Genomic DNA, 13,400 nt, shown 5'->3' on the forward strand with positions numbered 1-13,400 from the left:
TTTTAAGTGGGGACAAATTATTTATTCTAAATTGAGTATTCTTTCTACTTTGCACTTCATTTTTAGAGAGTTCTAAAGCAGGATCAGAAATAACTTTATTGGTCACTGTGTGCAAACTGCCATTTGATCCCCATTTTTCATTACAGATTATATAAATTTCATTTATTTAAAAGTTATTCACTAACAACTGTATACACTAGATTGGTGATATGCCAATGCTGTGTCCATACAGAGGACAAAAATGTGAATTTATTTTATTTTAATAGAGTATTTTGTGTTTCAGTCATGTGCTGGGTAGGGCAAGAGACTGCTATTTCAACAAGACCTATACCATGAAAATTTGGAATCTAAAATTAGAGACGAGAGCAAGTAGGAATGGTTCATGGACAAAATAGCTCAGTAGAGATGGGTGACAATAAGAATGTTAGGATCATCAAGCTGTTGCGAGATCATTTCAGTCATATTCTTTGACTTTAAAAATTCGCTACTTATTTTACTTGATATCTGTGACTCTGTGCCTTATTATTTGATTCCTTTTCTTAAGTGAATGTGTGTATTTCTGTGTGTTGTGTATGTGTGTGTGTGAGAGAGAGAGAGAGGGAGAGGAATTGAAAATATTGCCCTAAAAATGAAGTACCGTGGACCCTCTCAGGCCATCATAGCTTAATAGATTGAATTTAGGCAGAGAATTTTGGGGGCATGTTAATAAAAAATAATGTGGAGGCTACTCTAAGTTAGCTGAGTTTGTTTCCAATCTTTCAGACTGAAAAAGATGTGTGAATGGGTGGATTAATTCATTCATTTCTTTAAGTATTTTTTGAGCATCTGCTATGTGCTGAACCCTGCTGTAGGCATTAAGAGTATGAAGGTAAACAAAAGAGACAATGTGCCTATCCTGAATGGATTTATATTATAATGGAGATACTCTAATCACATTCTCTCCTAAAAGAATGGGTGCCACTGAATTAGTGATGGTAGGTATTAGAGGAGAGCTAAAATGATGGGCCAGTTATGGTTCATAATTTCTAACATCCTCAATCTAGCTGGAAAAGAAAGTAACTAAGTGCCAGCCATCCCTTTGTCCACAAGTCAAACCAGTGTACATTTCTAGGAGAATAGAGGGAATGTAAATGTATTTCTTTATAAATTTCTTCAATTTCTGTTTTTCATTAGTTTCCCTCTAGTTTTCTTAGGAAGCTCAGCTTTAGTTTCTGAACTAAAGAGGAGAATGTTTGGAGGCCACAGTCTCTGAACCAAAGGGAACAAAGTACCCTCTCATGGGCAAGAGTGGTAACACTATTACCTTAGAGCTTAATCCCAGGAAGATGAAAGCTGTAGAGGGTGAGAACTTGAGATCCTTGCATCCTTCTCCCCTTCAATACAGAAGGACCCCTTCAAGGTCATTCACAAAAATGTGAAAGCCTGCTAGAGTCTAGTGAATGGAAGGATGTTCTTTTCTCCATTTGACTTTAACTAGGGCAATAGAGATAGTGAGGAAGAAGACCTGGAGTAAACTCAGGTATTTACTCACTGATTGTGTGACCTTGGGAGATTGTGCCTCTCCTTAGTCTTAGTTTGTAAAACTGGTTTGTTATTATCTTTCTAACTTTTCATCACAAGGTTGTTGGGAGTATCAGTAAGGTAACACATGTAAGATTATTCTTATTCTTAAGCAGTTATGGTAATTATGTTATTGTATTAATCTTATATGATTATAATTTTGCAATTATATTTTCATTGGTGTATAGTGTAACATAGAGGAACTCTAGAATAAATTTGAATCTGAACTCTACCAGTTCTTAGCTGGCTGATATAGGTTAAGCAATTTAATCTCTTTGTGCCTCAATTTCTTCATTTGTAAAATGAACATTTGATAGACCCAACCTTGTAGGGTCCATGTAAGAATTCAGTGTGCCAACACTTGTAATGCAAATGTGCAGGGGACTTAGTTTTGGCTCACATTAGTGGTGTCTTATATTTCTTTTCAAAGAAGACATTCTCTAAAACACAGAAAATCTCTTTATTTGGACAATGAGGATATCAACCTTCATATGTGTCATAAAAAGGGATTAAATCTATTCTTTTTCATTTTTTGATAGACGACCAAAGCCAGACAAAAAGATTGCATGGAATAATTCAGTTGTTGAATTGTTGAATAAAGTACTAGAAATGAATTTGCTATGTAAACAAATTCACAAATTATTAGAAAGTAATTGTGTATATTGTTTTTGTTAACCTCTTTTAACTGACAATCTGGCAGAGGAAAGCAAATGGAAGTACTGCTATTGTATAGGACCAGATTCATAGAGAAAAGGTTCCCTGATGCACATCAGCTTGGTGTGAAAGAGCCGGATGATGAGCCCAAACTTAACAAGCTTTAGTCAGGGGCCTGATCTCACAGCAGAATGATGTATGAGCAGAGGTAGGCTTCTTTGTGTTTCCAACAGACAAGGACATTGACAATATTCCACTAATGAAAATTCTGTTTGCCATTACAATGTCAAGGGTAATCATTCATTTCAAGTAGATTTTCAGCCTTTGTTAAATACATTATGTCCAGAAGTGAATGATGATGTGTATGAATCACAAGGTATGTTTTCCTTGTTTGGCAAGTCTGTATTTTATAGTAGCATCTTGGTTTAAATGAATATTTTAATAGCATGCTCATTTTCATACTTTACATTATTATTAACTATTCTTTGAGTCTTGCAAGGCCCTAGTTAGGAAGGGCTTCCCATATTATTATCATTTATCTTATTTGCAGATGTGGTTTAGAAAGGTTGACTAACTTGTTCTGTAGCATACAACTAGTGGATGACTGAGATATAACCGAAATAAGATCTTCAAGGTATGAACTCTAAGGTTGGTGACAACAGACAAAATGTAGAGGTGCATGGAGTTCCTCGGGGTGCATAGAGATCCAGAGCCCTGGATACAATCTCTGTTCCATATGATGGATGTTGAAAGTGATTGTGTGAAATAGTTTTACATTTGATCTTAGCCAAAAGGCTGAGAAGCGATAGTGAAATAGTTTTAATGTTAGATTTAGGAGTTGGAAGACTTGGCCTATGAATAAGTAAAAGACTATTAAGATTTCTACGTTATTTTTTTAACTTTTAAAATGTGGAGATGATTAAGATAGTTCATATTTTATCTGTTTGGAGGTCAGAAATATAAATATAACTATATAATTATCATTTTGATGTATATCTGGCAGCTTCTCTAAAATTAATTAGATCCTGTTCACTCATGATGTCTTTAAAATTGGAAAGGAAAATTTGTAAGTTGCTTAAAGAGAGATAGCATAAGAATTAAAGTATTTTTATCCTTGAAATATCAACCTTTTTAATTTTTTAAAAGATTTTTATTTATTTGTTTGAGAGGTAGAGCTACAGAAAAGAGAGAGAGGGAGGGAGAGAAGGAGGGAGAGAGAGAGAGAGAGGAAGAGAGGGAGAGAGAGAGGGAAAGAGGGAGAGAGAGACAAAGATCTTTTATTTGCTGGTTCACTCCCCAAGTAGCTGCAAGAGCCAGAGCTGGCTGATCCGAACGAAGCCAAGAGCCAGGAGCTTCTTTCAGGTCTCCTACGCGGGTGCAGGAACCCAAGTACTTGGGCCATCTTCCACTGCTTTCCCAGGCCATAGGCAGAGAAGTGGATCGGAAGAGGAGCAGCCAGAACAGGAACCGTGCTAATGTGGGATGCTGGTGCCCCAGGTGGAGGCCTAGCCTACTATGCTGCAGTGCAGGCCTTTGAAATGTCAACCTTTAAAATACCTGGTTAATTTATGTCATCAATTAGGTTGATTTAATTCTTTAACATAAGGTTTTATGTACTTACTTTCATTTTATTTGAAAGAGAGATAGAGGAAAAGAGATAAAGACAGAGACAGACAGAGATCTTGTGTTCATTGATTTATTCCCTAAGTGCCCACGACAGACAGGGCTGCGCCAAGTTGAAGCCAGGAGCTTGGAACCAAATCTAGGTCTTTCACATAGTGATCCAGACTCAACTGCTTGAGACATTGGCTGCTGCCTCCCGGGGTACACATAAGCAGGAAAGTGGAATAAGAAGCAGAGCTGGGATTTGAACCTAGGAACTCAGGGATGTAATGCAGGCATTCCACATTGTCTTAACTGCTGAGGCAAATGCCTGCCCCTTCAATTCATTCTTGATACCCAAATGCAAAGATGTTGGAACTTCCCAGTAAAAAAAGAAAACTTATTAGATTTAGTGGGCCATCCAAGAAAGGTACAAGTTAATAAGTTAAAAAAAATTCATTGAGGCAGTGCTTCTGAGCTCAGTAGTCATGTGTTAGGTTTGAGAAACTTCTCAAATCTCCTTTTTCTTTTATTTACCTTTTCATTTCACTGGGGAAATGGACTGAATGATGCTGATGAGGATTTAAAGGGCCACACTGTTGAGAAGTACTCTGATAATAGGTGTAAGAGTGCAAGGAACAAAAGGAGCTGTCTGATCAAATCCAAAACACCACACTCCTTTAATAGAGATCTAAAGACAGAAATAATATCACTCTCAGAACACTAGCATTGATTGCTTTTTGTTTTTGTTCTTTAAATGCCTAACATGATTTTGTCATGTCAAGACAACTTCAGACAGCAACTGTTAGTTGCCTTTTCATCTCTTCCCTTGTTACCTCCTTCATTTCTGTGACTCTATGACTTTGTATTTGTTATCTTCTATATCTCACCATCCTAATTTCTCTTAGGGTTACAGAGAAAAAAAAAAAGAAAGCAACACTGAAAGATTAGAGAACACACATCTTCTTTCCAGGCCTTTTCTGGGCACAGAACTGCAATTTTGGGAAATGTGCCAGTTTACTTTTCTCTTCTAGTTTTATCTACAATGCATAAATATATACTGCATATATATATATGTATATATATATGTATATGTGAATGTGTAAGCATGGTTGAAATATATGTTAAGCTTTCAAACTTGGATACCTGGAGGACTTAAAATTCAGATAATAGAGCAGTAACCATAGACATTTTTGCTTTGCGTTTTGAGAGAGCTTTAGGAATCTGAGCACCAGGTGAACCTCACACATTTTCTTTAAAAAATAATAAACACTGTCATCATCTCTTTTATGCACTTGGCATTTTCCAGTTTTTAAAATGCTTACACATGCATATTCAGTTCTATGAGGTAGATGGGGATGATTATCCCCATTTTGAGGATAAAAAAGAGGCTCCCAGTTTAGCAATGATTTCCTCAAGGCCTCATTATACACCCTCATCTTGCCTGTTTCTCTGGGTACTCCCCTTAGCTGACCCCCTTCCTCCCCACCCTGCCCCCCACCCCCACCCCCACCCCTGTTTGGGCACTGAATTGCAAAAGACAGGGAGCTCCTGAAGCTAGCCAGCACTATCTGTCCCTGCCTTTCTCAAGAATGAGACAAATCTTCTGATAGCCAAGAAAGGAAAAAACTTTTATTTGTAGAATGTGAACATTTCCCTAATTGATAGTGTTACCAATAAGCGATTTTCCTGACCCCATTCCGGATTGTTGAAAATGGATTCAGCTTCACTGTTGGAGGAGAGGTGTATGTGTATTTTTGTAACCTGTCGTGTTGTGTATGTTAGACTCCCAAAGATAAGTTCACTGTCCTCATTTAGTCACACTGAACTGCTCCCTGCTGACAGTGGGGATTCCCCACTTTCTCAGGGTGTCTTGCACTTCCTGTTGTCCTCTGTTGCATGAGCCTGTATCTGCTAGCCCATTTTGCCCAGCTGATATTCTGGAAGGCCCTGGCCCTGAATCATAAGACAAAGTAGAACTGTTAGAGTTAATGTTTGGTTTAGATAACCTTGCTGACCTCAATCCTTATTAATCAAGTCAATCCTAGGCCCAAAGGGCTTGTGCTGGCATCTGCAGTTCCTGGCTTCCCTGCCTTCCCCAGTAGCTTCCTGTGTTTTTCTTGCATGCACCTGTCTGTGCTTGGAAACCATCCACTTAACGCTTTGGCACTGCCATGAGTGCCTAGAGCAGAGTCTGTGAGGGGGTTGGGATTGCGGGTATCTGGAGGGGGTGGAAGAGACAGCTAAGTCTAACCCAAGGCCACTCCCAGACCTTGCCTGGAATGAAAGGTGAGTACCCCTGCCAGTCCGTAATCTCTCAGGCTGCATTGAGTGTGGATGACTCCTCTGTTTCAGCTGCTGTCACAAACTCCTGGAAACCTGGTGGCACTCCACAGTCATTCCCTTAGCCCCTTCCATTAACCCCAGCTAGGGTTGCTCCTTGAGCCTTCTTTTAGGGACTGAGTAGGAATCTGGGTTGTAAGGAGAGGAAACTCTTTCCATGTTACACAATGAGCAGAATTGGGGGCTCAATAAGAGGGCCCTAGAGGCCGTTGTCACTTGGGCCAGCGACCACTTCCTTTCTTCCTAAACAGAGAATTCGCCGTGCTCCAGCTAATTGGTGAGAAGGCGCTTTGCCTCTTTCCCTAACTCCTTCTCCGCGCACCAGGGGCCTTGAACCCACCAGTGGTGTTTTTCTCTTCGGGGAGGGATCAGACGGAGCAGACCCGAGCTGCAGTTCCCTTGCTCTGCCTCTGAGAATTTCTCATCCAAACCTCAATCACGTAGGATTGCGTAGAGAGGAGAAAAGGGGAGAGACAGAAGACAGAGAAGGGGGAGAGGGGTGACCAGAGGGAATGGGGAGAAGGAGTCTGGGAGCAGAGGGCGCGAGGGAAGAGAGCCGGATCCCAATGCGCTGCGCTTCCCTGCACTCCGGGAGCCCAGCCTCCAGCTCAGCCCCACCTAGGCGCTCTCCCGATTTCCCGCGGGCGGGAGAGCAGTGCAGGGGCAACTCCGGCTGCGCCGACCTTTTGTCCCACCCGCCGTCTTGGTAGCTTGTGGCTCCCGCCTGGAGTTTCCTGCGAAGCTAGCTCTCCTGCCGAACTAGCCGGTGGGGCGACGGCGGCGGCGGCGGCGGCGGCGCCCGGGAGCCGGTGCGGCTCCGGGCGCACAGAGCCCCAGCCCATGAATGGGACTCCGCCCTGAGCGCCCCCTCCCGGATCTGGGGAGGCGACGGCGGCGGCGGCGGCGACGGCGGGGGGCGCCTTGTAAGCCGGCGGTTCTGAGCGGCCACCCGCGTAGCAAGTTGGGCGAGTTGGCGGCCGCCTGCACCTGCCTTCTGGCCGGGGCCCCAGAGTCAGCGCCCGCCCCTGAGGACCCTGGTGGCGCGCTCGGCAGCCTCCCGCCGTTGCCCTGGGCGGCCTAGGGGCCCAGCCTGCGCCCCGCGCACCTGACAATGGTGGGCAGCTCCGGACCGGAGCCGCAGCCGCCGAGAGCCGACGTCGCCCTCAGCCAGCCCCCGCCCCACCCCAGCAGCCGCGCGGGTGTTCGCAGCGCGCGGGTCACTTCCTTCCTCGGCCGGGATGGGCCGCGCGGGACTGAGTGATCGGCATCGCATCGGGCGGGTAATTCCCATCTGATCTCTGCTAGTGAGCTGCCGACTACCGGGGCGCGCGAGCCTGGGGGCCCGGGCAGCGCGGCGATGACCTGATCCCGAGCCCGCCACGGCGCCCCCTCCTTCCCACCCTCCCTCCCTCCCTGCTTCGCTCCCTCTGAGCCTGTGCGGAGACCTGCTTGGTGCGGCGCCCCGGGCGGACCATGGCGGGGAGCTCCAGTTAAAGGCGTGTGGGCGCCGAGCTGGAGAGGACACCTTCGGCATCGCTGCCTTGGAGGGGGCTCATTTAAACGACTGAGTCATTCCAGATTTAGGATTCCCTAAATAATCACCAACTGTGCCCGTCTCGTGCCGGAAAGCAAGCGGAAAGCGAAAGAGCGCCCGCTCCTGGGACCCCACGGATCGCCTGTCGCGCGCTTCTCCCCGAGGGTTGCTTGGCCCTCGAGGATCTCCCTCCTCCCCTTCCATCCCCCTCCTCGCCGCCCGCTCCCTTTGCAGTGCTACTGGCGGCGAGGCGCGCGCTCCTCCGCCGGCCACAGCTGCCCGCGTCCCGCGCCCCTCCCCAGACCCACTGGCCGCTCCCACTTGGCGCCTCTCGGGATTCCAGAGCTCGGGCGGCCGGCGCCGGAGCACCGCAGCCGGCGCGATGCATCCGGTAGACGGCCTCACCCCGCCGGGACGGACCTCCTAGTCTCCAGACCTGCGGGCCGCAGGGAGTTAAATTGCTGCCTTCCTCTCCTTCTCTCCTGCGGTTGGTGGCTTGTTTTCTAGAGGAACGCTTTATGCACTTTTTGGTATTTTCAACCAACCGGGGGCACGCTACCCGCCTCGGTCCAGACTCTGCTATGTAAAAGGGTTTCTTTCCTATATATGTGTAAATATACTTCGGACACCTTGCAACGCTTGCGCCTCTCCAACAGGGGCAGGGCTTGTCATTTTGGACATCCTTCTTCCCCTTCCACTTGCTACCCCGAACGCAGTGTGACCAAACTCCCCACTGCCCCTTGGACGTGGATCGCCGAGGGGCGCCAAGTTTGGGGTGCAAACGTCTACTTCGCAGGAAGGCCTGGGACCGCCCCGCCCCCGCCGCCAGCGGTCGGGGAAGTTTACATCTGGATTGTCACACCTTCTGTCGCCACTGCCCAGACTCTGACTAACCTTGTGGGCGCTGGGTTTTCGGTGCTGCGGCCTCCTCAAATATTAGCACTGCCTCCCCGCGCCTGCCCTGTCCCTCCCGGGCACCGAGGTCCTGCCCTCGCCCCGGCGGAGCGCGATCCCGAGGGCGCAGTGGAGTCCGGGCCTGGGGCCCGCGCTGAGCAGCTATGGCTGCTGCGATAGCAAGCTCCTTGATACGGCAGAAGCGGCAGGCAAGGGAGTCCAACAGCGACCGGGTGTCGGCCTCCAAACGCCGCTCCAGCCCCAGCAAAGACGGGCGCTCCCTGTGCGAGAGGCACGTCCTCGGGGTGTTCAGCAAAGTGCGCTTCTGCAGCGGCCGCAAGAGGCCAGTGAGGCGGAGACCAGGTCAGTAGAAGCCCGGACAGTGGGCTCCCCGGAGGCAGACACCCCTCTCTTCCCCCTTCCTCACTGCGACTACAGCTGCCCATGGCAGGGAACCAGGGGGATCCCTCTTGCATTCTGACCCTTCTTCCCTCATTTCCAGACAGCTTTCTTTGAACCATCCTTTGCCAGTTAATAGTTTCTTGTCCCAAATTCATTTAAAAAAGAAAAGAAAAGAAAAAACACTTTGTGCTTTGATCAATCTGTGGTTTGACCAGGGTGAGAGAGAGTTCCTGTGCAGAGGCACCTAATCTCAAATAGCTTGCACCCTCGAGGACACTGACCATCTCATCTCATTCATTCATTCCTTCATTGTCTGTCTCTCAACTCTCCCTCTCTCTTTCCCATCCATCTATCATGCATCTATCCATCCATCCATTTATCCATAGGATACTTGTGCTGCCCTGAGGACCAAAAGACCATGTGTCTGATAACAGTGCAGGGTAGACACTTGTCAGACTCCAGATGAACTTAAATGTATTGTCTGTCTAACTCTTCCACCAGCAACACATGGTGCTGCATCGTTCAGGCATTCCAGTTAATTTCTCACCTCTGTTTTCTCACATGATCTTTCACTGCCTTTTACCTCGTGCCTTTATTCCCATTCTCTTGCCACCACTGCTTGCCAGCTCCTCTGTCCTGTTACCATCTTCTCTGTACTTCCCTTTCCTTTGGAGACTTTCAGGGAACAAGATGGTATTTGAAGTTTGACCTCAGCAGGTGTAAAGGGAACTTCAGACTTAGCAGGGATTTTGATGGCCTGGCCATTTCTGAAGCTGATTTTCTTCAGTGGCCTTAAAATTGGTTGCTCTTTGTGCAAAGGGTCATTGGATGCCTTGGCTTTCACTGTGATAATTCCCAGCCTAAAAGAATGAAGGCAGAATTGCCAAGATCTGTGATTCTTCTGGCTATTGATCCTCTGGGAGTGGCTGCAGGGTCATTTGCAATCTGCAGATACTTTCCATTTACTGTGGACACCTGGAAGGAAACACTGTCTAGAAAGCAAGTCTGTTCTGTGATCAGTCAATGCATTTAAGTTACTCAGTTTGCTGCTGGGTGTCCTGGGCTCCAGGAATGAGGCACTAGGACTAGGTTCATTGGGGCTGAGGAAAGCACAGTGGGAAGTCTGGGCAAGAGAGATTCTGGATCAGCTTAGAAATTTGGGAATAAGCGTTGTGAAGAAACCAATTTCTTGTTTCAGTTTCCATTGGGTTTTTGTAGCCTTTTTTCAGCCCTCAGTGGGGGTCATTTTCTAATTCTGTGAAGATATAAAGTAGTGTATTTTAGGGGTAAACAAAAATAAGTATGATTTCAAGAGGGAAGCTAGTAAAGTCTCTGTCATTTTACATCTAATTAATATAGACTTTTTATAAAAGTAGGATTTATGCAAAAAATATAGTTGTCTCTGCACAGTCAATCCTTCATGTTAGGGGAAATAAAATCCCTTGTTTTGCTGCACAGGGATCATTTGGAGGACTTCTCTCAGGGCTTGTGTGGCCCGCAAGGAACTTCAAGGCTGTGAACTCAGTATGACTTTTCGCCTCAGTCCCTTGGAGTATTTTCTGGTTCTTTGGTTGGGATAATTGTACCATGTTTAGGGGTAATTTTACCATGTTTATGAGTTGCTCCTATTCAACTTCCTCAGCCAGAAAGAAAGTAATAGGAATGATGGGCAAGTTACGTTTGTAAATGGATCAAATGCGTTCACCCAGTCTTTTTGATGAAGTTGATTTGGAGATGAGCAGTTTGCAGGGCTTACTTTGGCCTGGGAAGGAAGGAATTATATTCACTGTTTCCTCTGGCATTTTGCTTTGTATCTCAGTAGAAAATTGAGAAATTGAGGGAATTTCTGAGTCTATTGTTTCCTTCAGTGTTCATTTAATCTGCTTCTCTGCTTCTGTTTTTCATCCATTTAGTGTTCATCTTGGCTGGGAGACTCCTGGCTGGTGACTTCATTTAGCTAGAATGTCACGGTAACAATTTGGCAGAGATATCACACGACCTGTAAAGACATTCCCAGTGCAGAGACACCATGCCTGTACCTGTATACCACAGACTAAAGCTTGTTCTGAAGCTTAGCTTAGGAGAATGGGAGTGTGGGGTACAGAAGAGCTTTCTGGGAAGATGGCAGTATGCTATTACCGTTACTAACAAAGCCAAATAATTAATCTGTTGATTTGCTGTCAGCAACTGCGATTCACATAGCATGAGATGAGCCTATTTATAGAGAGATAGCACCATCTATGTCTTAATTCCAGAGAGGTTTCTTCAGCTGGATTTGGAGGAAGTTACTAAATACCAAAAGGAAAAACTGTTCAAGAGAATCTGTTTTATACAGGCACTTTGATGTTCACTTAATATTTGAGTTATTCCTGAAGCCACGAGCCTTTCTAAGTCATATGGTTAGGAACTGAAAACTGTGTCACAAGTGTGGACTAGTGAAATGCAGTAAATTGTCCTGATAAAGAGCTCCCACTCTGGGTTCCTACCATGGAGACACATGTTCCATTGACCAGGCTTTCTAGAGAGCGAGCTGAACCAGGGAGGCTAAGTCAGGTACTCAATGGGGAATGCCAGGATTGTAGTTCTCATTTCTGGGCTGTCGCATTTCCTCTTGAATTTTTTTTTTTCCTTTGCTCGCCGAGTTCTGATATGTATAAAGTTGAAATTTTACAGACAGTGGATATCCTGTGTTTACAATCATGGTAACACAGAATGAAACCATGGAAACTGGTAGGACCTATACCACACAGTTCTAGGGTCAGCGTGCACATTGGATGGTTTATGAATGCCATGTCTGGAGTATAAAGTGGTGGTGTACCCTGGGGTTTTGCTGCACAAACCTTGCTAATACAGATGAGAAATCCTAGCGCCTTAGCAACATTGTGGTTTATGTGAGGAAATACAGGGAGACTGTGGCAGAATTAAGACTCTAACCAGAATCTGTTGGTTTTCTGTCTGCACTCTTTGCAATATGACATAGAAAAAAGTGGTGTGAAGAAAAACTGGATGTCATCTGTGTAAGCATGGGAATAGATTTTAGGAATGTGTGAGTGTTTACCATTTGGGGTTGATATTACTATTGTGTCATTATTATTTTATAATCAGAACAGAAATAGTGTAGAATAGAGAAGATAACTTGTAGAAGATGGCACAGGCAGTCCAGAAATAGTTAGCCCCTTAGGCACTGTGTGGGCTGTAGCTCTTTGGAAATGAAGCACTGGAGACCCTGAAATGGCAAGTTGGCTGAGGTGCTCTTTCTATTAAACGAAGGATCATTCTTGTGCTTATTATTTGAGTCATTTTTTATGTGTGAAATATCTATATGAACCAGGCCAGAACAGTTGCTTGAATGTTGATTATTTAATTTGCTATATGTAGGCTGTTACTACATTCATATGAGTCACGTGGCTTATTCATTTCCTACAGAGAAACTCCTTAACAAGTGATTGAGTCCAAAATGATTGATGTTTTTGCCTTAGAAGTTATGTTGATTATGAGTGGAATTGGTCATGGAGAGAACGATGTTTATAGAATCTGACCATGTCTGAGTGGCTGTGAACCTTGGAGGTCATACAGTATCAAATGAGAAGTGTGAAATGAGAAAACAAGAAGTTCAGAGTAGTTAGATACACTAAGTTTATGCGTTTTCAGTGATTTTGGTGTTTTTATTATTTTTCCACATAGTTCGTTTAGTTCCTTCTCTTAAACTATAACAATAAAAATTATCAATTGGAAGTTTTATGTAACTTAACTATGTGGTTTTATGCGGTTTTATATGCCCTTCATCTAAAATCATGAGATAGGATAACAATATTAGGTGATAAATCAAATAAGTGATTTTGATTTTACTATTTTTTTGAGTTTCAATGTTTTTATTTTTCTGAATCCTTCTTTCTGAAAATTGTGGTCATTCAAAATATTTCAGTATTCTTCCATCTTGCTTTGGTAACTTTATAGTATTTATCAGTATTTTCATTCAACATTTTACTATCAAATATATTCTTGATGTAGAGGAAGAAAACATCACAGAAAGTAGAAACTTCAAGAAGAAATAGAATAGCAAAAGTGAAAGAATACTTAACTGTGGTGACCTATGGAATATGTTTGATTCTTATAAATTGAAATGATTTGGGGCAATACGTAGATCAAGAATAGATTCTTATGACAAGTGATATTTTACTTTTATGGAAAGTACTTTGATTGTATTTTCTCTTTTAAGAGTATGACTCATGTCGGAACTACAAAATCAGGCTAATTAAATGATATTTGGCTTGATGTTTGTTAAAAAGAATAAAGAAAAACAGCTTTTCTTTTCACAAACCCACCCTAGGGTTTAAGCTGATATTTTGTATGTATTTTTTAAATCCTGTTTTCTGTATAATCCTACATCCTCATCAACAAATTATAAAAC

At 44.2% G+C, this 13,400-nt stretch overlaps 1 protein-coding gene across 5 annotated transcripts in view; it reads left to right on the top strand.

The window, feature by feature from the left end:
* The window catches only part of FGF12 (fibroblast growth factor 12), a 596,835-nt gene that overhangs the window by 296,522 nt on the left and 286,913 nt on the right, over positions 1-13,400 (top strand). Inside the window, exon 1 of one of the 5 annotated variants that reach the window (XM_051818906.2) lies at positions 7,184-7,439. The exons of 2 other annotated variants lie outside the window; for them this stretch is intronic. Coding sequence is in view for 2 of the 3 variants with exons in the window: in XM_070072363.1 (XP_069928464.1) it covers positions 8,752-8,950 (199 nt within the window). In the remaining variant the exon portion in view is untranslated. 2 more of the 5 variants (XM_070072363.1, XM_002716514.5) reach the window with 2 other exon arrangements.

This window comes from Oryctolagus cuniculus, chromosome 4 (genome assembly GCF_964237555.1).
Source record: "Oryctolagus cuniculus chromosome 4, mOryCun1.1, whole genome shotgun sequence".
NCBI lineage: Eukaryota > Metazoa > Chordata > Mammalia > Lagomorpha > Leporidae > Oryctolagus > Oryctolagus cuniculus.